This window comes from Haemaphysalis longicornis, unplaced genomic scaffold (genome assembly GCF_048455015.1).
Source record: "Haemaphysalis longicornis isolate Haplotype H1 unplaced genomic scaffold, Haemaphysalis longicornis Haplotype H1 scaffold_4, whole genome shotgun sequence".
Taxonomy (NCBI): domain Eukaryota; kingdom Metazoa; phylum Arthropoda; class Arachnida; order Ixodida; family Ixodidae; genus Haemaphysalis; species Haemaphysalis longicornis.
In genome coordinates this window covers 150297291-150325149 of record NW_027526361.1, presented here as the reverse complement: position 1 = coordinate 150325149, position 27859 = coordinate 150297291, and the positions used below count along the sequence as shown (strand labels likewise).

The 27859-nt window shown below is 48.6% G+C and overlaps 1 protein-coding gene across 2 annotated transcripts; it reads left to right on the top strand.

The window, feature by feature from the left end:
• The first annotated feature begins 9387 nt into the window (after nt 1-9387).
• Nucleotides 9388-26884, top strand: LOC144179435 (uncharacterized). 2 transcript variants are annotated; one of them, XM_077707789.1, is made up of 4 exons: nt 9388-9552; nt 15090-15149; nt 16830-17096; nt 24862-26884. In XM_077707789.1, exons 1-4 carry the CDS (start codon nt 9511-9513, stop codon nt 25072-25074), a joined length of 582 nt encoding a protein of 193 aa, XP_077563915.1. In that variant the 5' UTR covers nt 9388-9510; the 3' UTR covers nt 25075-26884. The 2 variants fall into 2 exon arrangements, with proteins under 2 accessions (XP_077563915.1, XP_077563913.1); XM_077707787.1 differs by having other exon boundaries at nt 9401-9552; nt 24727-26829.
• Nucleotides 26885-27859: the final 975 nt, after the last annotated feature.

The window sequence follows — 27859 nt, the reverse complement described above, 5'->3', positions numbered from 1 at the left end:
TTGTTTAGGGCCCAGAATCGAATATCCGAAAGTCAATCCTAGTACTATGACCCCTTTCCCGACTCCCCTTACCACCTCGCATTTTTTGTAGCTCCACAACGCTTTGTGGTTCTTTATAGTCGCGTTCCGTCTTCATTTCGTCCTAAGATGAGCCTGATGTGCATGTGTGTACTCCGCGTCGTCGTTAAGCAATACCCCACATATATTTGTACTCGTTTACCGACGGCATTTTACTTGCTAAATTGATACCGATTTGTGTCCGTGTCCTCCCTAAATATCATGATCATCTATTTCTCTCTGCTAAAGGAAAGCCCTAGCTGCGCTGTTTCGTCCGCGCATATATCCATCAGGCCCTGAATACCAATCCGGTTGTACGCCATCAACAGTATGACGTCTGCATGAACTCGTTGTTCCACCACCTTCCCATTTTTTTAGATGCGACTGCATCTCATTCACTCGCCTTGTCCCTCCATACGGCGTCGTTGTCCGTCCACACCCCTCCCCCATTCTCCTCGCCGCGCGAGCTGCGCTCTCCGCCGTTCACCCCCTCTCCTCTCTGATAGCGAACACTCTCTCGCGAGGGGCATTGGATTGGATTCGATTCGATTGGCTTGGCTTGGGTTGGCTTGTATTGGATTTGGATTGGATTAAAGTGGATTGTGTTGCGTCATAGCCGCGGCAGGGGGTTCACGGCACGTTTCACGCGATGGGAGAATGAACCTAACGGAAACAACAACGGAACCCCCTATGCGTCGCATCTACACAGGGGTTCCCGCGAGGGGAGGTGGGAGTAATTTTTTTGTGTGTGATAAATCGAATCCCATCATACTGCCTTCTAGCTTCGTTTTCAAACCCGCCATGTATAGAGCATGAACAGTAGTAGGTAGAGGTTACATCCTTGTTCCAAACCCTTGTAGGTGTATACCGGCGTGCCGTAGGCTATCCTCTCCCACAATATTTTGCCTGCTTCTCCCGGTATAGCTCCATGAGTAAGTTAATAAATTCTGCCATCTTCCCTCGTCCTCCAGCTATGTTCCATAGCTGCTCATTGTCTACCGTGTCATACGCCGCTTTAATGTCCATAAAAGCTAACCACAAAGGTCGGTTTTGCATTTTCTCCACCTCTATGCATTGGCTTGCTCCAAATAGGTTGTCATCTAGTCTTCGGTCCTCCCGAAACGCAGCTTCAAGTTCGCCTAGTACCCTATTCCCGTCTGCACACTGTGGTACCGTAATTACCCGGTTCTAACGCGCCCCCGATTCTAACGCGCACCCGATTTTCCTGGCAAAAAGACCGAAAAAACTTGCACCTCCGATTGTAACGCGCACGGAACTTTGTGAGCAAGAAAAACGAATGCGAGAGAAACGGGCGATTTATTTCCCGAAGTAATCTCACTCATCTCACTCCTCGTCACTCTCCGCTGACCACAACATCTCGTACTCGGTGCCGTCAAGCGCGTTCGCGATGCCACACTTCTGAACGAACGTTCAACCATGGTCGATGGGATTGTGGCCCACGCCTCGCAAGCCCATCCCGCGAGCTTCTCCAGAGGCGCACGCTTCAGCCGACCGCTCGTTTTGAACGCGAGAGAGCCGCTGCTGACATTGGTGTTATCAAGCGCGCAAGTGGAACGATTTGACGATTTGTGTGAACGCCGATAGAAAAGCCCAGGCGCCTATGCTTCATGCGTCCGAAAAAGTGTTGCTAAAAACTTCGGTGCCATCTTGAGATGGCGATGGTGATGGGTGGGACGAAATTTCCGCTGTTGCAGCAATTTCGGTTTCGTACCCGATTCTAACGCGCTTGCGATTTTTCGACTTATTTTTCCGGAAAAAAAGTGCGCGTTAGAATCGGGTAAGTAGGGCAGTTCAAATTTCACTGCCTGCATTACAAACCTGTACAGCACGGACGTGATGGTCACTGGCCTGTAGGAGCTCGGTTTAGCCTTCTCTTCCTTTCTCTATAGATTACGCACCTCCTGCTCGTATGACATGTGTCCAGTATTGACTTCTTTTCTTTTTCTGTGCTGAGTCTGCTGACCGCTTGTAGTACATTGCCCTTGCTCTTTGGCCTAACTGGTTGGTAAAATCCATCGGTATCCCATGCGTGCCCACTGCGGTATATTTGTGGAGCTTTCCCTCCTATTTTTCCTCCTTGAGTTTGTCCCCATCCATCTCGAGGCCCTCTGGCCTCCACGTCGTGACGTTACTGTGGCGCTGCGGGGCCGCGCTAGAAACCTTAAGGCCGATCCACACGGCGGACCGAAATGGTTATTTGGACCGCGGTCCGCGCGTCATGTGATAGGACGTCAACAATTCTCGCGGACTGCTGTTGGACCGCGGCGCTCACGGTCCAAATATTCGCCGAGGCTTTTCGGTCCGCAGTGTCGACGGCTAACCGCGACTCCAATTAGCGTGGTCTGCAGGGTCCACGTCACGTGGGCGTAGCCGGGCCCAGCTGCGCGAATAGAGAACGGTGCGGGCAGCGCGGCTGTTTCGAAGCGCTTGAAGGAGCCTGTTAATCACCCCCTGTGGGATAGGCAGCGGGCTAGGCTTACAATCGCGTGAAAACTTCACCGAGTTGGTGATGCATGTTGAACCACAGCGCAAACGACGAGGCAAAGGACGATAGCAAGAGCGCTTCGTGTGTCCTCTTGCTATCGTCCTTTGTCTCGTCGTTTGCGCTGTTGTTCAACATACAATCGCGACGCATACTTAATCCGCGCTTTTACTAGTGAATCCTATGGCTCTTACAAGCGCGATGCTAGCCATCATTATCACATTGCTTCACGCATGTGGACCCCAATTTACAAAAAGAGCTCGTTACCTTTCCAGCGAGCGGTGACGACCCGCAACCCGGGTCGCCCCGCCATCGTGGCTCGTCGTGTCGTCTTCGTGCGAACAACGCAGGCGGCTGCGTGAGCGCGCCCGTCCGGCTTGCATGCGGGTGGCTGTTATTGTGTGGATGAAACGTTTCGTGCAGGCTTCTGCGTTACATGTTGTCGCAGCCAAACGGCGCCTGTGTTCAACCTTCTAGCTTGCGAGTTAAGACGGTCGGCCATTCGCGGTCCGCTCAGCCGGCCCGCCGTGTGGATGCGCGCTGCTTTGGATCGGACCACGGCGGACCGTGACGTCTCATCACCTGATTGATTGGACCGCGGACTCGGTCCGTCGTGTGGATCGGCCTTTAGGGAATTTCGAAGGGATAATTTCTTGTAAGTATGTCAATGCCTGCCCTCTCTTGCGAATCTGCCCCTGTTCATTTTCTGCAGTACCGCGGTCTGTGGGTCTCGTGCGTTGTTAAATCCGTACATGGTTCCAAAACTTTTCCGGCGCGTCTCTATCCTTCTTTCGTATTTGGGCCATACACGGCTCGCTTTCACCCTTTATTTTCCCTTGCACTAACTGCTGCCTTTCCACTTGTCTTTGCTTATTTTTCTGCCATTTTAGGTCCACCCCTTCCTGCTGCCTCCCTGCCTTCTTCGCTGGCCTGTGCTCTCTAGACGCCTGCGTACGCCTCTTTATAGCCGCCTTCATTCCTGCGTTCCACCATCTTCTTGGCGTTTTCTTTTCCCTCCATATATCTCCACTATCTGTCTTGAATGTTTTGTTCTGCAAATTTTTATGAGCCGGTCGCATTCCCATACTTCCCGGGGATTTCCTTTTATGTCAGCCTCTATATGTTTAGCTATAGCCGCAATTTATTTACTACTTTTTCTTCTGTACTACCCAGCCGGGCTGGTTTTGCGTCCCTCAGTTTCCCAAAATTCAGCTGTGTACACTTGTGATCACTGCCTAGACTGGGACCCACTTCCTCATCTATGCACTTTCCATCCAACTGTTCATATAAATCTCTCTGTGGGGAGACAAAAGTCGATAGTTGACTGTATCCTACCACATTACCACTTGATCTAACCTTCGAATTTTTGTTCCCTACTTACTATGATCAACTTCTCGTCGTCAGGAATATCTAGCTTTATATTACCGTTGCATTCTGCGTACCCGTCTAGATCTTCAATGCGGGAGTTCATGTTCACAAGAGGAGAAATGACCTGTACAGATTTTTCCGTTTTACGCGCCCTGGCAAACTACCGATTATACCGGGCATTATGCAGAGTGATGGCAAGAGTGGTTATGTGAATGGTCCGGTAGAGGAAGGACGTCTGGATGTAAATAAACATATTAGTTATGTGCTTATTCAATGGCTGAAGACAGTGAAAAGAGCAGAAATGATTCGTGTATGAAGTCGGTGGCAAATAATTTAAAACCAAGTCGTGCACATTTTTTTTTTTGTTTTCAAGCGGAAGCACACTTGCAAGACTATATTGGCGCTTTTGATGCTCGTAAGCAATGCCTGTGCTATGAACCGTACCGAATATTGTAGGGCGGATAAACATTTTGGTCACCTCGGAAAGTTGAACCCTTTCCGTGCCGCGTAAAAAGATAGGTGTACCGAATTTTAAAGAAAATGTTTCTCACTAAAATTGTAGAGCTATTATTGCTAAGTAAAACGGCACCATTATTCGGATGAAAAAAATTAGCAGTGGCTTAGCTCGGCTATGCCAGGATACACGTAACCTGAGTTTAGGTTCAACTGGTTATTCTCAAGTTTTCTGATTGTCTAGGATTAGCTGATTATCATGCTTACTTCTGCTAAAACGATTTTCAATCTAATACAATCCAATTCAATCCAGTCCAACCCGGTCCAGTCCAGTCCAGTCACTGCTCCTCGAGCATGCGCAGCACGGCTCTCCAGGAGCCACGCGAAACGGCTATCAAGCGGCTCCGGCGCAGCGTCAGATTTGACAACTGCGCAACGGAGGCGCAGAGCGAGGCACGCGCCGGCGCCAGTGCGTCTGCCGCGGCTATGACGTCACTCCTCTGGAATGTGCAGACCGGCGAATAAGCAAACCGAATTCTCTACACACCCGTACTCCAATTGGATTGGATTTCAATCCAACACATTCCAATTTAATCCAATCGAATCCAATCCAAATCAAATTCAATCCAAGCCAATCCACTCCGATTTAATCCAATGCAATCCGATCCGATCCAAACCGATCCAATGCTCCTCGCGCTTGCGCCGAACGGCCCCTCACGGCACACGCGAAACCGCTCAACCTCGGCCAGTGTAGCTTACGCTACAAAACGTTCCTTTAGTTCAATGAAAAGGATTACTCGACGATGGCTTCACCGCATGGCCGTAGTATCTTGCAAAGAAACGCTTCAGGGTTTCAAAATGACCGATGACGAGTATAGTCGTCACGAGCCATGACAACTATACTTCTCAACGGGAGCGAAAGCGTCAACGAAATTTGAAATGTAAATATACAGGCGGTTTTGTCTTTCATCTAAAACGGCCTGGACGGGGGCCAGCGATCGAACATGCTTCATTACAACGCCTCCTGCGGGCAACACGTCAACTATTTAAACTGTCCTGGTGTGCGACCGTTTCAATATTCATTTTTTACTTTTCATCTCATCAATTGACCTGCGGTCTTAACACTGGCAAAAAGCTGTCGAAGAAAAATATCGCGAAAAGACCGCTTTCGTAACACCTGACGGGTTGTACCATTTCAAAGTCATGCCATTCGGGCTTTTAAACGCGCGTGCCACATTCGCAAGGATGATTGACTCTCTTCTTCGCGGCTTCAAGTGGACAACCTGCCTGTTCTACCTGGATGACGTTGTTGTATATTCCCCCACATTTGACACTCGCCTTCAACGTCTGTCAGACATTCTGGGTGTCTTTCGCCGGGCAGGTCTGCACCGCAGCTCCAAGAAATGCCGTTTGGGATGCCGCCAAATAAAAATTCTTGGCCACCTAGTCGACGCCGTCGGTGTTCAGCCCGATCCCGAGAAGATAAGCGCTGTCAAAAACTTCCCCGTCCCGCGTACGGTGCTTCGACGTGCACAGATTTATGGGGCTGTGCTCGTGCTTCCGCTGGGTTCTCAAATATTTCGCTGCCATCGCTCGTTTCCTGAATGATCTTCCGAAGAAAGATGCCGGATTGTCTTGGGGCCAAGCAGAAGCTTCCGCTTTTTCCACTCTCATCGGCCACCTACGGAACCCACCAATCGAAGCTCACTTTGACAGCTCTGCTCCGACGAAGTCCGCATAGACGCTAGCGGCCATGGAATAGGAGCGGTGCTGGTACAGAAACAGGCAGACTTCGACAGAGTGATAACTTACGCAAGCCGACTCTTCTCCCCGCCGGCGCACAACTACTCCATCATAGAACGCGAATGCCTTGCTTTTTTGGGGCGTCGGCAAAATTCAACCATACCTGTACGGCAGAACGTTTTCTGTTGTCGCCGACCACTATGCCTTATGGTGGCTTTCTTCCCTGATGGACCGCACCGACCGCCTCGGTTGCTGGGCTTTACACCTGCAAGAGTTGATTGTTCAGTTGCCTACAAGTCCGGCCAACTGCACAGAGATGCCGACTGCTTATCTTGCTATCCCATCCAACAGCCTAAAACTGATGAGCACGACCCGGATAGCTGTGTCTTTTTGCTGTCCGACTTCCGCGGCATCGGTGACCACCAGCGCCATGATCAAACGTTCCGGTCGGTCATCAACCGTCTCCGCGCAAAGCCAACGGATGCTTCTGTGAACGCGTTCGTGCTGTGGGATGGTGTCCTGTATCGCCGTGCCTTGCGGACTGATGGACGTGACCTGCTTCTGGCAGTACCTCAGTACCTTCGCTCCGATGTCCTACGCCAGCCTCACGACGTGCCAATCGCTGACCATCTTGGGGCCGCCCGAACGTACGACCACGTCCGTCGGCGATTTCTTCCACTCAGACTTGCACCGTGCAGGCGTGACCGTGCGGCGAAATTACCGGTACGGTTCCGGTTCCACACCATGATATTGATATCTAAAAACGCCATTCGTTCTTTTAGACTTTGTGTATTTCGTACACAGCAGCGATGCGACTGCAAATGAAGAATAACGGTTGTAGCTAAGCGCCCGCACAATCTTCCTATTTCGATCAGCCTATCGTCACATGAAAACCGGTGGAGCGAAGACGTGTCAGCGCTCGGAACACTTCCCGTTTAACATGCGGTGCGCGATGCCGCAATAAGTGAGTAGGTAATTTCCGGGGGGTAGCCTCAAGACTGTTATTCTTAGGGGGCATGTTTTGAACGCGTTCTGCAGCCCACTCAAAGGACTCAAGGAAAGTGCTCCCACGAGAAATGGAGAGAGCAGCATAAGACATAGTGTTTTCACCGCCTAATCACCAATTACTTACCTACGTGGAATTGAGTAAGCAATCGCTACTTGCTTCTAAGGGGAGAAAGCGCGACCGCTTGTACGCCCGCGGCAAGTGCGGTGTTTATATACTGGGATGCATGGGAGCCTGCTAGGGTTGTTTAGATGTCGAGTATTTCTGAAAACGTAGTTTTACTTTACATTAAAATTTACTTTACACAGTGTAGGTAGGTATAGGCTAACCTGTGGTGGCTAACAGGCATAAAATGTTGCACACAGGAAAATAATCAGGAAGCATTGCAGTGTGCAAAGGAGGATGACGAGCGAAGCAGTTTAGCCCACAACACAGACGTGACAAAGTTTGGAGCAAGGGTACAGATTGAGATGAGAGCTAAATGATGAGAGCTAAATGAGAGCTAAATAAGACAAGTAAATCAACCTCTATGTAATGAAAGTCGTCTTAGCGGCGAATGTATACCGTCCTTGTTGGGAAAGTGTCGATAAAACAAGCATTCCAACCATTCTCTTTAACCGCACTCTTCCGTGGATTATCGCTGGAATTTCATACCATTTACAACTTTATTGCGAACTAATTAGGACCAGCAAATGAACCTCGGAGTAACAATATAGTCGTCCCAGCGGCCAATTGCCATAGGATTCTTTTGGGGGAAAGTTGTTATGCAACAACAGCTAGAGCTGTTTTCTGGTGGTAATTCGCTCTAAAGGTGGCTTTGAGAAAATGGGAGTCGAGCACGTAAAACATTCCCATAACCATGGCCACATCCAGCTTCGCTGTAAAGCCGTCACCAAACCTCCGATTTTGTGCAGCTGTCAAGCAATGCGAACGTGATCTGAGGCATCGAGTACACGAATTTAACAATGTGTTGAGGGCGCTACGGTACAACAGCGGGGTTTTTAGCGTGGCCTCATATTTTTCTGTTATGGCTCCAGTCCTTCGTTACAGGCCGAATCACGTCACCAACTTAATCCAGGCAGGCTAAATCCGAACATATATAACTCGCATAAAATTGAAGTTATTTCTCCGCCGAGGTACATACTGAAAGAAAGGCGAGAGAAATTGGGGATGTTGACGTTTCTAACAGAAGCGCGAAACATTTAACGTGTTAAGGCTGAAATCACCCGATTTGATATCGAATGCTTCACCCCCCCCTGCTGCCAATTTTCTTAATTTCAGATTAATTTGTCTCGACGCTTGAGCTCACACTAAACTAGGGCCAGGTGCGGGAGCTAACAGGTGATAAACATAGGATAACTAAATGTACGCGACAGCGCACTTATTTACCATTCACTGATTTCTGATTAGTTGTAATAGCAAGAAAAAAAAACAAGGCGGGAATACCTCTGGGCATGCTTGTAGCAAGTAGGCCGCACAATGTTTCATTAGTATCTGTGTAGCATGCGCCACCCCCCCCCCCCCCCCGCCCCTCTTCCTCCCCAAGGAAAAAAAGAAAGAGAGATAATACGAAAGCATGAAATACTGTAAACGTAAATGCAGAAACGTGCAAAATTCAGATTGAGAAATTTCGGTTACCACTATGTGACCGAAGTTCGCTAAATTGCGTGACATTAAAATTATTCCACTCGTTTCTATTTTCCTTCTATTTTCCCCACCGCTTTGGTTCCTCCAGCCTTGAGCTTTAATATTTTTAACGGAGAAGTGAATAATCCCTCGCCCCGGCCCGCGTGTACGCAGTGCCACCGTTACACTGCGCTGAGAGCATACAAATAACGTGATGACCTAGCGCTGTAATTAATCAGATTCGTGTAATTTTTATTTTAGACGGAAGTTATGTCACCCACATATCCAAATTTACAAAATGTTACCGTTCAACCAGCACAGCCTGTCGCCCTGTCGCAGAATGCTTCCAACGCCGCTGGTGAGAGCGCACGCGTCTTTCAGTACGTCTTTCATCCAGCGTCCGTGTGAACAGAGTCTGGGTACTTCGAGCAGCCGCCAAAAAGTTGTCCGTGCTCTACTCACTCCGGGGTTTTCCCGGAAGCCGAACAGGCTTTTCCTATTTTTGCTCTTCGCTTGCGCCGCTGCCAGCTGTAGCCCTGCGTGGCCTTGCTGCAGGGCGTTGGCGCCGGATTCGCAGCTTTCTCCTCGCCTGTTTTCGCGGAAGGGGAGATGACACTCCGGCTGAGACAACGCCGTCGGGAACATCTCTTTGGTTGCGCACAACTCGCTAAGCACGCACGCTGGCGTCTGCGGAAGGGAGTGTGTTTTGTCTTCCGCTCGAAGAGCGGGTGTGCGATCTCCGGCGGATTCAGCCATGGATAACTTTGCGATACCGTTTCCGACTGGCAGAACGACGTGCGTAGCTTCCTCCCCCTGTCTCGTTTGTGCACGCATATTGTAATCAAAGAGCGTCATCTCTCACGAGCGCGTGCGCTGGCGGTACCCACGGACAATAGTGAGCCGTTCGGTTTGCTTCACATTATTGCTCTCGTTTGATCGGCGAGAACTTGCTAAGCGAACCGCAGTTAATGGAACATGTTTGTTTGCGCGATCACGGCCACAGAACAGGGAGGATTTTAGAGAAGCAAAGGTCTAGCTTTGCCTGTAGTGCCAGAAAAAGCGTAGTGGCGGCGTCGTGAACTACCCAGTACGCCCGCTTGATGGCGCTGTAAACACGGCTTTGTAAACATGGCGGATGCTTTTTGCACAGGCCGCTTGAGCTCCTTAATAACATGGCTGCCCTCGCACGGCGGCCGCCGGCTCGCTGCTCCACGGCCGGACTCGACTCTCCTCCTCCCGCGCGCGAAAGGGGCGTCGAGTCCGGCCGTGGCTGCTCCTGCTGGCTCCTGGCTGGCACGCTGGTCGCGTGTTTACTTGCGCCGCGCTAGTGAAGTGATGTTACGCCAGGTGACCAGATGGCCTCGACTGGCACAGACCACAGTGAGCAGCAAGTGAGAACAAATCGTTTATTGACATCCGCAAGTTTACAGAGGCCAGGACATCATTTCATTTCGATCGCTGCAATTGTACGTCGCTTTCGTGACAACATTTTCTTTTTTTTGCCATAACAACTCGTTCACTTGCGCTAAGATTTCGAACGAAGGGCACAAATGAAGTATTGACGGCGACAACGGTTTCCTTTGCACCGTCTTTCTAGCGGAGTGCATAACACTCACCTTCTGTTGGAAGAATCGAATATTCTGGCCTCGACAGCTGCCTTCCGATGCGGAATTTCCCACATTTGTCATTCCACAAGCACTCAATTCCCGTGTTTTGCCAGTCCTCTCAACAACTGATGGACGCAAAAGCACATAACAGCAATAACAGTCACGAAACCGGTGCTCCGCGCACATTGAAACGGTCGGCCGTTGCAGCGGTTTCAATTTGAATTGGCGGCTTTGTGGTTGCGAATTCAGAAACGAGGTGGTGCACCAGTCGGCTGTTCGTAAAAAGTTGCGTACATTTTTGCTCAACGGATGTTTGATGCGGAACTTGTTAATAGTATTTTTAAATAACACATTGTAAGCGAACTGTGTGGGCTCTTTGAGTCACAGAATGAATGTTTTGTATTCTATACCAAAAGTAACATTTTGCCTGCGCCGTCTGGTGGGCTTGATGGTCGAAAACAGCGCTTTAGGTTGGTCCAGGTTGGTCACGTGGGGCGTCGATTTTTACGCCGCCTATAGGGAAGACAGGGAACGTCCAAGCTTGAGAGGCCTGTCACGGCCGCGCTCGAGCGCTGCCTCCTTCACTTCTTAAGGCCTGCTGTATTGCGCGCGCTTCAGTCATCGCGGCCTGTTTCGCGCTTGTAGCGCTAGATGGCGCGAGCTTTTGGTCTCGCTAGGAGCTCTCGCGGCCTTTCACTGCCTGCGCTGGGCACTCCTGCGTGCGGTTTTCCTTTCGCTTTCGGTCTAATTATATCATAAGCTGGAATGTTCGTTACCTACGGCGGGATACTCATGTCTCAAAGGCCATTTCATATAAACTTTCCCTGCAGCTAACCGTTCGGTCGTGCTCTTGTAAGCAGTTTCAGTAAAACCTTTTATTGACTGCGAAGGCCAGTGGCCTTTGGGGGAGGTGCTTGGCCAGTGACGTCACTAACTCGTCCGACGACCTTGTTACCTCTACTTCTGTTGGTATCGGGTCGTCTCATCAAAACGCCGTGATACTTTTCACATGGGCTATGCCTGCTCTTATCATCCAATTTTTCAAATGTAAATCACTTGTAAGACCAGCACTTCACTATCACGGCAACCTTCGCAGGAACTGACTTAAACTCACCAAATACATGAGTCCGCAGAAGAATTTCACCGCATTTTAACCAAACGTGCGCAGAAATTTCCACATACTAGTGTAATCATTTTTGGGGACTTTAATTTTCCAAACATAACATGGGCAACATTATCAACCCGGATTGCACATTCTGAGTCCCATGAATTTCTCCATTGTTGCCATGATTTCAGCTTAACCCAATTAGTATCATGCCCAACCAGAAGGTCTACGCATTGTTGAAATATTCTTGGCTTGATCCTAACTTATAATCCAGATATATGTTCCGAAATAACTCATATCAATGGTTTATCCCATCATGACGTTCTAACCGGTCGCTTCAATACATCCCCCATGAAAAGGCAAATTCCAACGAACAGATTAGGTGCTACAAAAGAGCTAATTCGATCGCCTTAACCATGAACTATCGTTTTTAGGAGTAGAATTTCTGAGTGGCACTTTGTTGCGTACAGTGGAAGAAAACTGGTGGTCACTGAAAAACGCACTTATAAATCTCATAGATAATTACATCCCTGTCATCTCCATAGAAACCGATTGCACTGCTCCCTGGTACTTACAGAAACTTCGTCGCCTAAATAATAAGAAAAACAGATTCTTCAGGCAAGCTGACAAAAATAAATCTTCTGAATCCTGGCAACGGTACAAAGCATGCGACAACGAATACCAAAGATTAATCAAAGACACCCTCAGAAAATTCTATAAACATGATCGATCATCGATGTTAACAACAAGCTCTCGACGCTTTTGGCGTGTCATTAATCCCAAGCATATTCCTGACATCGTCCTTAGTGATCAAAACGGCATACCAATAACTGGAACAGATTGTTCCGAACTACTCAACGAAACATTTTCATCGATATTCACGCGTGAATGTTTAGACCCATTGGCCGCTATCACCACTAACATACAATACAGGCCTAAATAAAACTATTCTAAAAAATTTGGCACCAACCATTTTTCCACAATTGTCAGCCTTGTTTTCTCAGTCACTATTAGCAGGCGTAATACCCCGAGATTGGAAGGTGGCCAAGGTGGTACCATTCTTCAAATCAGGTGATCGTTCCTCACCCCTTAACTATCGACCCATTTCTTTAACAAGCACCATTTGTAAATTGTTGGAGCATATTTTACATTCACAAGTCATTAAATACCTCGAAGAACATAACCTCATATTTAAAATCAGCACGGTTTGCGCAAGAACTATTCATGTGACACACAACTCGCCGGCTTCATTCACGACGTACATTCATCTATAGATGCCGGAGTCCAAGTATATGCCGTCTTCCTAAATTTTTCAAAAGCATTTGACCGTGTCCCTCATATCTTCGGCTCATTCATAAGCTTACTAAACTGAACATTGACCCTACTGTTATCACATGGATAAAAGAATTTCTTTCTAACAGAATGCGATTTACATCCGTTAACAACTGCAACTCATCTCTCGTCCCCGTAACATCTTGTGTACCACAGGGAAGCGTACTTGGACCTCTACTTTTTCTAATTTATATTAATGATCTACCAGACGGCGTTAAATCTAATATTAGACTTTTTGCGGACGACTGCGTAATATATCGTAATATTAAATCTAACTATGATCATGACATTCTTCAATCCTACCTAAACGCTGTAAACACATGGCGTTCCACCTGGCTAATGCCCGTAAACCTTGCTAAAACAAAATTAATGTATTTCACCAATCAGGCACCCCGCCCATCAACATCTTTCATCTTAAACAACAATCATGTGAAACAGGTTGCTTCCTACAAATACCTTGGCGTTGACATAACCATTAACTTGAGGTGGAATGATCACATTAACCATATTCTCGCATCTGCAAACCGTTCTCTTGGCTTTCTGAAACATAACCTCAAACATGCTCCTGCACACTTCCGCAAACTGGCGTACACAACACTAATACGTCCTAAAATAGAGTACGCTTCAGCCATATGGGATCCTCATCAAGCATACCTAATAACTGATTTGGAAGCCCTGCAAAACCGTGCTGCGCGCTTCATTTATTCGGATTATTCACATCACACCAGCGTAACAGCATTAAAAATCGCGCCGGGCTTGAATCCTTATCCCTGCCGTCGCGGAACAGCACAATGGTTAGTGCACCGCAGGCGTTATGTGGAGATGTGGGCTCGACTCGAATCCTTATCCCATCGTCGTTGTATATCTCGTTTAACACTCTTTCACAAACTTTACTATCATGCGTCTCTTCATAATGATTTCATGAGTGAACCTTCAGTCATCTTCCCGCGTCGGGATCATCCACCCAAGGTCAAACGCATCACGTGTCGTTCACTCGCATTTGCTCAATCATTCATACCTCTAACCGCAATAGAATGGAATAATCTGCCCCCACACATTCTCATCGAAACAAATGTCTCGAAATTTACAGATGCCCTTAACAGAAACATGCAGACCTAACGCGATTTCATTGCCCCGTTTCCACATTTGTTTTCCTTTTTATTGCTTATGGTTTTTTCCGCAGGCTAGAAAACATGCTGTGACGTTGTATCAGTTTTGATACGGTGCTCCCAGAACTACACTTTATTTCCTCTGCGAATGTTCTGTTTGTTACGTGATGCAGTGTCTTTTTTTTTTGCTTTTTTTTGTTCTTGTGTTTTGTTTTAATGAAATTTTGATTTATCGTTTCACCATTGTGTTTTGATGCACACCCTATGTAATACCCTCCGTGGAGGGCCTTTAGGGTTATTTTGAAATAAAAAAATTAAAATAAATAAATAAAAATAAACAGTAATACTAAGTGCGTATCTTCCACTAGATAGGTCCCACATTCCGCTTGGAACGCACGTAGAGTAGGGAAACATGGTTCTGTAAACGTTGAAGTGGGGTGCCTCGATTCACGCGCGTCTCTGCCGTACGGCAGCGGTGGCATCCGGGCGGCCGGACTGGATCACTGGAACGCGGTAAATTTAAATTGACTTGAGCAAACCTCTAGCGTGTTTACCTCGGGAGGAGCGCGACGGGAGAGGAACAGCATGAGAGATGAGCGAGAAAGCGAAGGGAGGCATTTCCTTGGCAAATGTTGACAAAAGATCGTCTTTCGTCGACATTTGCAACGAAAGGAGCAGATACGCGGCCAATTTTTTACGTAGTGTTTCGCTGAGTTGGTGTGTTATTTGTCTGTCCTGCTTCGTATCCTTCAACTGCTGATAATGTTTGAATAAACTGAATTTCCCACCCGCCGCGGTGGCTGAGTGGCTAAGGCATTGGGTGGCTGAGCCCAAGCAGGCGGGTTTGTTTCCCGCCTTGGCGGCCGCTTTTCAGATGGAGGCGAAAAGCAAAAGCTTGAATGTGTCGATATTTAGGGGCACGTTAAATATACTCATGTGCTGAAAATGAGTGCAGAGCCCTCCACTACGGCCCAGGTGAAGCTGCGGCGCGGAAACAGCACAAGATGTGAATTATATTGAATTTTCCAGTGTTGAACTTTTTTTGTGGATTGGTCACTTTTGCTTGTTCTCGATTAAAAGTAAAAACTCTGATGAATGGTCCTCCGCTGAACGGGATTTTCTTCCGCAATTTGGAGCAGTGTAATTTTGTGAGGTACGTTTGCCTGTTTTATCACCGCAGGTGGGGAAACTGCAAGGTGGCCGTGATGCCGCCAGTGACCATGGTACAGATGCAGAAACAGTGAGTACAATCTTGGGGCTTTGACAACGGTCGCTAAAGATTCATCATAGTACTGTTTCTATTCTAGTATCTGGGTGTATGGTATCAACACGACTGGGCTAAATTGAGCCTGATCTAAATAAATGTCGATATGCAGCGTTATGTTGACTGAATGATGCGCAGCCTCATTGAGCATTCAGCCTCCCGTAACAAAAAGGACGGTGGCACATAGCTATCGTGAATGGTTTTGCACAAGTTATACTAATTCTCTGAAGCCTCATGGCTTTGCAAACGCTACTTGTTGGAGTTATAGGTATAGTGCTTCGGCCTACCCGGGTCTTTCACGAAGCACAGCCACAGCACTTGCTTATACATTGTGAGGTTACTCAATTCAAGAGAACAACTTTCTGTTTAGGCTATGGAGGTTATATCAGTGGAAGACCCCGCCACTGTAGAGCCGCTTGCGCCGGAGCGCGCCACGCATGTGCAATGGCGCTGCCGCTTGCTATGGGAGCGGAGCGGACCGTCAAAAACGGTCATCAAAAATTCTGTATTGCTCGCAATTCGTGTCATCAATCGCTTGTTAACAGGACAACAGTAGGGGCAAATTGGTGCTGCATAGCTGGAGTGGAAGGCGCGTAAACGTAGAGCAGTAAACTTAGAGCTGTGATTTTCTATTAAACGTAATTCTGTCAATCTGACACCTATCATCCCGTGGTTTTATTTAGCCAGCAAATTAGAATTAAACAAAACGAAATAAATAAAGAACAAGTACCGATATTTGTGTAGGAATATGTAGAGGAATCGTAATGGCAGTTACCCGCCGCGGTGGCTCTGGGGCTAGGGCATTGCTGCTGAGGCCAACCACGCGGGTTCGGTCCCGGCAGTGGTGGCTGCTTTTCTGATGGACGTGAAAAGGGAAAATCGCCTGTGTGTCTAGATTTAGGCACATGTTAAACATCGCCAGGACATCACAGTTAATCCGGAGCCTTCCATTACGGCGCTTCTCATACTCCGGGTGTCTATAGCTTCGGCGTGTAAACCTAGGAATAAAAAATCTAATCAAATCAATTCATCAAATCGGAATGGTAGTTGTGCTCATTGAAAGCGGTGACATTTCAGGTGGTGGCATCCCCCAGTGTCAGTACAAATAACATCTAACAGCAGGGCTATTTAAGCTTCCAGCGCCGCCGTCGAGCGTTGACAGAACAACATACGAAGAAAAAATACCGAGCGCACGTGCGCACGCCCCTCGTGAAAAGCGCCCGGAGTTCGCTGCAGGTCGGCCTTCGAGAATAGTTGTGCCCAGCGTTCGCAGTGTGATCGCTTGCGTGCTGTTTTCCCTCGTCAGTTCACGTGCTGTCCCGCCTGAAGTGGAGAGAGCGCAGACGCCGAGTTCGCGAAGCCCTATGCCGCTGGTTCGAGCGCGTACGAACGCCGTCAACTTTGGGAGAGATGTGAAAGCGTACACTGACAAAATGATCGGGGCCTTCCAGTCATTGAGAACTTTGAGCGGCAGATTTTGAAATCCATGTGAGGTGCATCAGCCGGATTTCCGACGAAGAAGAGGGGCCGCCAGTTCTGCTGTTTCTCCGGCCTTGCAGCACTAGTGCAAGATGTGAAAATCTTTTTTTCTATGATTGCAATTGGTGAAGGGTAACATCAGAGCGCTAAGTAATGTATTGTCTGTTCTACCTGCAGGTCTCGAGGAAGCCGATGCACTTGACTATACGATCGGTTATGAACAATAGCACTGTTGTGGAAGCATTCGCCACCGACAGCGTGCTCGACCTGAAACTGGCCTTGCAGGAGAGGCTCTACTTCTCGGTCGACCAAATGCTGCTCGTTCACCGATACCAGGCATTGGTGGACAGCGACACCCTTGGGGAAAGCGGCATTACAGACGGCTCTGTAATCGGCCTCATCTTGCGCATGCGTGGTGGTGACCCCACGCCTGTCGCTATAGACGTAAGAACACCTTCTTCTTTCCTCTTCCGCTTTTCTTGGTTATTAGAGAGTTTCTGCTGACCGTTTTTGACGGTACGCTCCGCTCCCGACGGCCCGCTGAGCGCAAGCCCAGCGTCATTAGCAGAGATGCTGTAAGCTAACTGGTAACCGTATCTCCATGAACGGAGACTCATTCTGGTCGTGCCCTGTGCATGTGTAAACCAAAACGTCATCCAAAAGGGACTATAAGAATTGATATTTTGGTCACTAAAATAAAGCAAAATACCGTGTTTAGTGCCTTTTCTCACCTTTTTTATATATAGTCACGCACACGATACAATATTCCTGAATAATTTAAAAGAAGCCGATAGCCAAGACAACGTTGTCTTTATGAAAGCTGCATAGAAGTAGGCTCGCCCTGAAGTCGACGTTTTCCGCTACGGTTCTAAACTTCGTTGAGGTGTGTGTCATCTTCAATTGAAGAGGCGTAGTTCGCAGTAGCGCACTCCCCTCACTGGGGGCAGCCATGTTGGATTTCGCGCGGTAGCGTAAGATGCCATGAATGTCCGCTGAGCGTGACCGGCGAGCGGGGCGGGACCCCGCTCCGGTAACTCCACTTGCGCCGTAGCGCGCCACGCATGCGCAGTGGTGCTGCCGCTTGTTATCGGAGCGGGGCGGACTGTCAAAAATGGTCATCTAAAATTCTCAATTGCTCGAAATTCGTGTCATCGATCGATTGTTAACAGGGAAACAGTAGGGGACGTTGGTGCTGCATAGTTGGAGTAGAAGGCGCGTAAACGTAGAACAATAGCACCAGGCAGCAGAAAAACAACAACACAGCACGAAGCGCAACTAACCGGTTTATGTTCAGATATTGAACATATATAAACTCTGCTTGTTTGCAGAAAAAAAAAAAAAACTCTTAGAACACGCATATGCATGTCCGAGCATTAAAAAAACGTCTGCTCTCTTGAAGTCAAGAGATAAGAGAGAGCGCAAGGTGTGGGAAGGCTACACCGTGATGTCCGTAAAAGAACGGGACTAAGCGCACCATCGGTCGCATTATAAAAAAAGGAGGTAGAATTCCTGTCCCAGTAAGCACTGAGCATGTGCCCCACGTAACGCGTACGAGGTCGTTATCACACTTGTTTTAAGAAATTTGTTTTTTTTGCAAACTAGCAGCGTGTATATGTCCAATATGTGTATAGAAACCAGTTGTTGGTTTCGGTTCTTCCTGTGTTGTTGTCTTTCTGCTCCCTGTTGCTACTGTTCTAAGTTTACGCGCTTTCAACATCAGCAATCGATTGTTCACTGTTTGTAATACTCTTACGGGGAAATCCTTAGTCGTTTATCGGCTAGCTGAAGAAACGTAGCGAGTGTTCTCTACTAGCAAAGAAATGTAAAACTCTGAGAATGCGCTGCTCGGGCTGTGAACATTTCACATTCTTCGGACAACGTATTATTCGGTATAGGAAGCTTTCGCCGCTAGCATAAAGGTGTCTTATGATCAGTTTATAGGACTGGTGGGTAATATTGCGACATGGAGTAGTACGTACAGCTCGATGGCTCAAACCGCGCTACAATGGGTCTGTGAGGCCCTGTGAAAACTATTCCTAAAAGGGGGGCTTCGTCTATTTTTTCGGGTGTTTACCTCCAGTTTCCCAACTTGCGTGTTCGGTATTCATTCAGCAGTGCGCAGGGAATCTTTCATGACTGTAAGTTACTTTAACAGGGTTCATTCAGACGACCCGGCTAGAGCAGAGTTTCTAGAATTTCCTGTGCACAATGCGTGATAGGTAGTGCTATAAAAAGAAGAGCGTAGAAGACCTGAACTTGTTTGAGTTTTTTGTAGGACGCGTTTTCAGTTTCGTAATCGCTAAATTACCGCTGAGTTCTATTCTACCTGGCAAGTGTTCGCTTCAATGTTTAATCTTGGTATTGGCCGCAGTCGATCTTTATTTGTTTTTTATATAATAATAGATGTGTTGAATAGTCAATGAGTTATGTCATTTATCACTTGAATTACTAAAATTAACTTTGGCAGAATGGCCACTTTTTCGGATGCATTTAGAGGGAGACTGCAAACATTGGGAGCAATTTTTGTGTCTACTTGTCTTGATGATATCTGTACCCATTGTTGCGACCGGGCGGGGGCACCCGATCCGAACTCCGTGGCCTCCGACATACGAGTGGTAGCGTGTATGATGCGAGCGGCCAGCCGCTGTTGCAGCCGTGAAGAAGTCCAGAAGCCGTAGGCTAACGTAACTGTTTACTTCATAGCGAGAGGTGAGCCGAAGCCAAAGAACAATGCCCCGACGGGCGAGGTTACAATACAGGACTCGAACAGAGCGACAACATCGATTCGCTGCTCTAACAGGAATGGTTTACAACGCTTGGGCAGATCTATTTATACCCAAAAGCGATAACGGTCAAACGCAACACGTGGGAACACGCACAACACTCTTTCCAGAGTTCGTAAGCCGTTCATAGCCTCGGGCACGTTGAGTCCGAGAGAGGGGAGAGAGGAGGACTCCGTTGCGATCACCGGGGGCTCTGTCCTTGAAGAGCGTGGAGACGAGCCACGCAGGCAGCCGCCGAAGTTCAGCCGCCGTAGGCAGCCGCCGAATGCGCAGAGAGCGAAGCGTCTGACGAGGCTTTGTCGCAACTTGTTGCCGACATGATTGCGCCTGTTTTCGAAGGCGCACGAGTGGCTTCGCCGCACAGCCGAGGAGTGATGCGGGGAAGTACTGCGGCGCTGGCCCATTCGTAACAGCTTCTCCGCCGGGGGTCCGAGATCCCGATGGATAAGGGTCTGCAACCGTTGTCCGGAGGGATGCTGTCGAAGTGAAGTGTTCGGCAGACGCTCGACTCCAGGCCTTGGCTGTACGACACCGTGCTGGAGCTTCACCGGCGGGTCACTGGACGAGTAGTGGCTCCCCAAGAACGTCTCTGGCTTGGTCAGGCAAGTAACAGAACAACACAGGAAGACACAACCGCATCGCCGGCAAGTGCGAAGACAAATCCACACTGAAGATCTACCAGGCTTTTAGTTGCGAAAAAGTACGCGAATAACTAACTACTCTAGTTATATTTTTGCCCAGCAGTACTTTAGACTCGTGAACAAACCTGAAAGTTGACATTTCGCGTGATTGGAAATGTCCCACACAAAAAAATTGTAATCGTAAAGGGCGAAACCTGTTCCAGGAAAAACAATGAAATTGAGAAAGTCAGGCGTCTACAGGCCATTTCTTGCCTTAAGGACTCCGACTTAAGCCATCAGCATTGCCATTCAGCTTCCCCTTTTTGTACCGCACTTTAGGTGCGCCCGTTCTCTGAAAGAGACTGCTGCGACCGCGTGAAAAGACACCGGTCGTCTTGTTCGACAAAGGTCGAGCGCGCGGAGGAGCGAACGAGATTTTCCAACGTTCAAACGAGAGGCGCGCACTCCTTTTTGGAGGCGGCGTCCCCCTGGCGCGATGCGACCTCACGGCTTTGCCCCTACGCGTGCCTGCACTGAAACACGCGCCGCAAGTACCCGCGGAAGTTTTCGCTATCTCCTCGTTGCTCGCCTTCTTACGAACGCGTTCGGCAAGCAAAGGCCGGAACGCGTTTACGTTCTCTGCTCTAGGCTGGTCGGTTCCCGACTTCGGCTCAGCCGCAGTCGACACCGCAACCTCAACTAGCTCAGCCGATGTTTGCCTATCATCGGGAGCATCAGCTGGGAGTAACAAGGGCACGACGTGCTCTTTAGACGCCCCGTAGCATCCAATAGGTACTACCTCGTCGTGCCTTGCTGTTTCGGCGGCAGCCTCAGCACGCGAAGACCGAAGCGTGTTCCCGTTCTTATTCCTCACTTCCAGAACTACACTACTACTAAGCTGCCCTGTCTGATTCTCAAAAGACGGCTCAGCCGCCCGCGACACCTGAATCTCTACGAGCTCGGCTGGCCGTTGCTCGAGGTCAGCTACCTGAGCTGGTGGCACAACGGAATCGGCCTGCTCAGTGGCGAGATTGTCATTTCTCCCAAATGAACCGTGCAAACCGTTCGCTGCCTCGGCTGCAGGCTTTGCCACCACATCGCTCGTTTCCGCACTACCGTCCGAAGGAACAACCTCCGTTTCAGCGGACTCGTGCGGCGTCTCGGAAAGCTCATCGTTTACGCATTCCTGCGAAACGTCGCTATCTCGCGAAGTGCTCACGTTCACGTCAGCAGCAGTTCCCTCGACGTTGCTGGGACCGCGTGAAATGACACCGGCCGTTGTTTTCGACGAAGGCCGAGCGCGCGGAGAAGCGAGCGAGATTTTCCAGCGTTCGAACGTAAGGCGTGCACTCCTTTTTGGAGGCGGCGTCCCCCTGGCGCGATGCGAGCTCACGGCTTCGTCCCTTCGCGTGCCTGCACTGAAACACGCGCCGCAAGTGCGCGCAGAGGTTTTCCCTCTATCCTTCTTGCTCGCCTTTTTACGAACGCGTTCGGCAAGCGAACATCGGAACGTGTTTACGTTCTCTCCTCTAGGCTGATCGGTTCCCGACTTCGGCTCAGCCACAGGCGCCACCGCAACCTCCTCAACTAGCTTAGCCCATATGGGCCTATCGTCGGGAGAATCAGCTGGGAGTGACAAGGGCACGACGTGCTCATTACACACCTCGTAGCTTCCAACAGACCCTATCTCGGCGTCCATCGCCTTTTTCGCAACACCCTCAGCAAGCGAACACCGAAGGGTGTTTTCGTTCTGTGTTGCGGCTGTCAAGGCTACACTAGATCCATGCTGCCCTGTCTCAAAAGACGGCTCAGCCGCCCCAGACAGCTGAATCTCTACGAGCTCGGCTGGCCGTTGCTCGAGGTCAGTTACCTGAGCTGGTGGCAGGACGGAATCGGCTTGCTCAGTGGCGAGATCGTCACGACTTCCAACTGAACCGTGCAAACCGTTCGCTGCCTCGGCAGCAGGCTTTGCCACAACGTAGGTCTCTTCTGAACTGCCGCCGTCCGAAGAAACAACCTCCGTTTCAGCGGACTCGTGTTGTCTTTCGGTAGCCCCATGGTTTACGCACTCCAGCGAAACCTCGCTATCTCGCGAAATGTTCATGTTCAGACCGGTAGCCATTTCCATGGCCTCCCGCGAATTTGAACCGTCTGAACACTCCGCCGAGATCTCTACAACAAACGCCGGCACATTATCGCACTCAGTGGACACGCACTGCCCTCTGCCGCCTCTGCCGACAGTCTGAGCTAACGCGCCGTCGTTATCTCTCTCAGCAACCTTGACGCGCTGCGGGGCAGCAACGGTCGCTTCCGACTCGCGCTCCCGAGCGTCTGCTACTTTCTTTTCGTTACCGTGGCCAGTTTCTCTATCCACGACAACGAGGTCTTTCTCGAGCAACAATTCTAACTCGGGCTTCGCTTCTTCCTGCTCGAGTTGAATTTCGTGCTCTAGGTTCTTGTTCTCCCATTGCAGTCTCTCTCTTTCGAGCCTCTTTCTTTCCCTTCGGATTCGCTCGATATCGAGAGCGTACCACCGCATCTGCCTCTCGAACTCCTCACGCCGGCGCTCAGCCTCAGCCTCTGCCTCTGCCTCTGCGGCCTGACGTTTAGCCTCTGCCTCGGCGGCCTGACGTTTCGCGGTCTCCCTGCCATTGATCAGCTCAATGCATTCCGACAGCTCCTCATCGTCAGCCCCGACAGCGAGTATAGCCTGTATCAGCTCTGGCTTTCTCAGCGCGTCCGTAACATCCAAGCGCAACTCTTTTGCAAGCTCCAACAACTGCGGTTTTTTCAACGCTTTCAAATTCATGGCCGGTCTAGAGTACTGCTTTCCCACTGCTCCAAAAATGTTTTGCGCGAATAACCCACGCGACAAAAACAAGCCCTACCAGCTATCCTCAGCAGCCTGGTAAAACTCAGTGAAGAAAAGTCCCGCACTCACCCTTGACCGCCGTGAATTCTGCGAAGTCCGAAGCCGCCTTGACGTCCGTGGTGTTGGGTCTCGCACCGCTGGCTTCAGGTGTTACGAAGTTGCCATCCGACCGCTGCCAACCAGTTGTTGCGACCGTGAAGGCCGACTGCAGCCGGGAAGAGGTCCGGAGCTGATAGGCGAGCGTAGACTGTTTACTTCATAGCGAGAGGTGAGCCGAAGCCGAAGAACAATGCCCCGACGGGCGAGGTTACAATACAGGACTCGAACAGAGCGACAACATCGATTCGCTGCTCTAACAGGAATGGTTTACAACGCTTGGGCAGATCTATTTATACCCAAAAGCGATAACGGTCAAACGCAACACGTGGGAACACGCACAACACTCTTTCCAGAGTTCGTAAGCCGTTCATAGCCTCGGGCACGTTGAGTCCGAGAGAGGGGAGAGAGGAGGACTCCGTTGCGATCACCGGGGGCTCTGTCCTTGAAGAGCGTGGAGACGAGCCACGCAGGCAGCCGCCGAAGTTCAGCCGCCGTAGGCAGCCGCCGAATGCGCAGAGAGCGAAGCGTCTGACGAGGCTTTGTCGCAACTTGTTGCCGACATGATTGCGCCTGTTTTCGAAGGCGCACGAGTGGCTTCGCCGCACAGCCGAGGAGTGATGCGGGGAAGTACTGCAGCGCTGGCCCATTCGTAACACCATGAAGTGATTTCAGAACCCTTTCAGTGCAGGATTTTAAAGGGACCCTGCGAGACTTTTTTCAACTTTTTTTGAAATCGCAAATGCTTCAAAAAAGTTGTCATTCAACACTTCAGCATTTAGATTAATGGGTCGCAAGGTACCTCAGTCCAAAATAACGACTCTATGCGCATCAGATAACTTAGAAACTTGCTAAAAATATTTTTTCTCTCTTTCCGGGTTTTGGAATTGTTAGAAAGAAATTATGTCATTACAGCGATGTAGCAGCTATTGGCCGGCTTTCCTTCAGCTGCAGCAATAAACGCATTCGATAGCCACTTGAAGAAAAAAGCCACAAAAACAAAGCCAAAACGGAAGGCGTATCTGCTGCGACGAGCAAATCACGCACTGCCGCTCCGTGCTGGAGATTTCTACAGCTTTTGTAGAGCTTCCAGACGCGAAGGAAAGAGCGAAAGCGTTTATCGGAAGCGTTGCAGAGTCCCTTTAATTCATGCCATAAACGACGTTCCTAGGAGCTCACTCCGGTGAGCTACTTGGAGAAGCCTAGCATGTCTTGAATAGTAAGGGATGTGGTGCGCGCGCATGCTTAACAAAGAAAAAGTTAGTAGCTGTAAAATAAAATTGTAAGTATTAAAAGTGGAGGTATTTGAGCACGCCTAAATTTATTGCTTGGTTCTGTGATAATTAAGCATAAAAAGTGCGAATAGAAAGCGTAAATGGGAGTTGGTACGGACTAGTAAAAGCGATATTAGGCCGTTCTCTTGCTTTTACATGTCAGTTTAATGTGGCTCTATGCATTCTTTCATCATCAACACGTATCTACTCACTTGACTTCGCTGGCTAGGTTTTGTGTTTCACACGATGCATGAGGGGATGCCGGTACATGCCGACCTACAAGAGCAACCTTCTGCAAGATTTCACCTCTTTGCTGGTTTATCGTGGTTTCTGGTGCCCCCTTTTTTCTATTTATATGATCTCTACCTTGTTACACAACGTCCAACGGAGCTTGAAAATGCATAACATGATCACCGTTATGTCATGCAGGAGACGGCGCCCATTCAGCTATCGATCAAAATTCGCCGAGGCCAATGCGTTGTGGTGGATACCTCCCTGGGCCAAAGCGTCGGCAGTGTCAAGCTAAGCATCGAACAGCAGACTGGTGTGCCTGTATCCCAACAGGTCTTGGTTTTCTCCGGCGAAGACCTCAGCGATGAGAACACGCTCGCACACTACCAACTTCGTGATCGCTGTGCCCTGCGCTTCGAGCAAGACAGTAGTGATTCCCCCAAGACAGTACCTGTCGCCGCGGAGGTGGTGAGGCCTGTCGAAGAAGCACCCGTGACGGACTTGTGGGGGCTTGTGTCGCAGGCGGTCCGTAATCTCTTTTTCTGACCAAACATTACGCCCAGCGCCTTTGTTAATAGCCCGGTTTTTTATAGAGGCGCTACTCATGCACAACTAGTGGCCTAAGGCAAAGATCTACCTCGTTTGCATCTTAGATAATAACACAGAGAAAGATACTGCAAGGCTGAGTTACGGTACAGTGTTTCTGGCGGGAGAAGAGGTACTAGTAAACCGAGTGATCTGTTCTCGTTTTGGTACATTAGCCTGTGGAGCTCACTTCCTGGAAAAACGCATTCACACATCGAGACAAATAAAACTGTCATCGTTCTATTCACTATGTTATACACGTGTATTTAGTAGAACAAGGACTCTGCTAGAGTATTCGGTGGATCCTACACGTGAAAAGGGCCGGGCTTCCTCCGCTTGCACAAGATGCCTTAGTGTACGTAGATTTTTGACTGCAAAGTTTTCTGTCTGCCTTCATTTCTATACCGTGAGATCCTCAGTACGGTCAAGGGGTTTTTTGTAAGTCGGCAAGCGGAGAGATAAATTTTTGTTCGCCGTGCAGTCTTCTCAGTCTTCCGCAAATCATTTTTTTTACAGTTGGAGCGAGCTCCTAGCCCATTGCTAGCGAAGGCAACAGTAAGAATTCCATGTATGGGTGCTTGTAATGCGAGGAGTGGTGGATGAGCGGTAATTGGCTCCGTAAAAGAGGTACGCCTGACGTTGCGTACTCCCAAAAGGTAGATACATGCGCGTTGTAAAACCGAAAATAGGTGGTATTTTATAAGCAACACACGAAACAGTATTGCCGATATCGCTGTACCGCAGTTCCATAGAGCAAGGAAACATAAGAAACTGTAATGTATATATGAGGCGCTCTTTTCGAAATGAGCCAGATCAAGAAACCGAAACTAACTCAGATAAAATTGCAATGACAAAAAAAAAAGCTCTGCAACTATCCCCTAAAAATGGGGCAAGAAAATAGTTTAAATTATGCCCTGCAAACGCGTATGCAGATCGCAGTTCGTATAGAAAGTCAGCCAGATCCTCTTGCTTCACGGACCAAAATGAGCCAAACCTGTTTGCCCAGTGGGAGTATGATTTAAGCTTAACTGTTTCGGACTGTTTCGTGGGTGTTTTCAGAAGTTCTTTTTTTTTGCTTTCCGGAGCTGGCTTATCACGAATTCAGACAGGTATTAGGCGATCGGTGAAAGATTTGTCTCTGGATGTCAACGACGAAGTAAACGGAAGAACTGAACGAAATGAAACAGAGAGATGTGAAACAATAAATCGCTTCCATCCGTACGAAGTAATTCTGGTTGTATTTATTTTTTACTGCCTCATTTACTATTTTAATACTTAATTAAATAACCACCGCTTACAAGCCCTGGCAAATCACCCCCCCCCCCCCTCCGATAGTATGAAGAAGAATATATGACCAGCCTTCTTCTCAAACGTTTCGGAAATTCATGGCAGGGCAATGAAAGCTTGCTTAGTACGTTAGTGCCTTGAGGTGTGCCCAAGATAATTACCCTAGGGAAAAATTCGAAAAGAGCAATAACTGGTGCCGAGAGGACTCACCTGGTCTCTATGTATAGTTGTACTGTTCTTGAGGCCCTGTTGCATATTTTTAATGCCTTCTCCACAAAAACTCCATCGCACAATGCTTGAAAGTCAATTTAAATAAAGTTTTCAATGAATGCAGCATCAACTCGAGTGTTTCAATTCAATATGAGCCAAATTCAAAGATATCACCCCACGATTGTTCCAATTCACCGCACAATTTTTAATTACTTGTGGCCCTGAACTTCCCCTTGCTGACATGTAAAATATATCATATAATAGCTTTGACAGAGTTGCATTTAGGTTTGGTAACATACTTCCGCTTGTCTCTCAAATTCGCGTTCGGTGCATCTGGCTCATTCCGAAAAAACGCCTCATGTATATGTTGGCGATATTTCTCTGATTATTTTTTTATTGCTGGCATCCCTGTTACATCTAAATATGCCTTTCCTGTTCAGTGTTTGGCGTATCTTGGCCCACATTCACTGATTCAGCCGACGTGTTGTTCATCAGTAAAAACCGTTGTTTGGCAAGCTGGTACATGTTCTGAAAAATTAGCGCACGGACAAAACCATACGGGAAGAGCATTTTTCTTTGTAACTCCACTATCTCCCTCGCCTCATGCGAGTGTTTAACATTTTTTTTATTATTTTAGTTGTTTCTATGACTGGCTTAATTTAACTCGTAAGTTCGCGAATTGTATCGCGGAGGTAGTATTTGTTTATTCTACGCTATATTTACATGATTCCATCAAGTTAGTAAGTCGGCCTATTCAGCGTAGCTGTGTTTTCTCTCCAACAAATTTCAATGTGTTTCTTTGTAATTTGAAGCCAAGCTTTAGTGTACTCACTGATGCTGTTTGTACCCTGCAGGGAAACCAACTTTCTCTGACGATGGTGGTGAAATATGGTAGGTGAAGTGAAAGGAAAACAAAAACGCTTTATGTGGCAGGTATCGAACCTTGGCCACCCGCGTTATGTAACCGGTCCATCCGATAGCTTTATGTCGACATGGTCGAAGCAAACGTCAAGTAGCAGGTGGCGATTCGCGCCGTACACCCCTAACCCAAGCGTTAGGCTTACGGAGTGCACACCCGAGATTTGATGTGGGTATTCCAGGAGAGTTGTGCGAACCTCAGAGTATCAGACACTAGCAGTGTGGGACTGGTACCACATAATCCATCGCGAGAAAGTATCGCGCTGAATTATCGTCGTCCTTAGACGGAGGGGGCTCGATTTGATCTTGTGTCTGTTTTATTTCAGCGCCA

Coding starts and splice junctions, on each gene's coding strand:
- LOC144179435 (XM_077707787.1), top strand. CDS start 9,511: ATGGATAACTTTGCGATACCGTTTCCGACTGGCAGAACGACG. Junction 9,553..15,089: donor TTCCGACTGGCAGAACGACG/TGCGTAGCTTCC, acceptor TTATCACCGCAG/GTGGGGAAACTGCAAGGTGG. Junction 15,150..16,829: donor ATGGTACAGATGCAGAAACA/GTGAGTACAATC, acceptor TTCTACCTGCAG/GTCTCGAGGAAGCCGATGCA.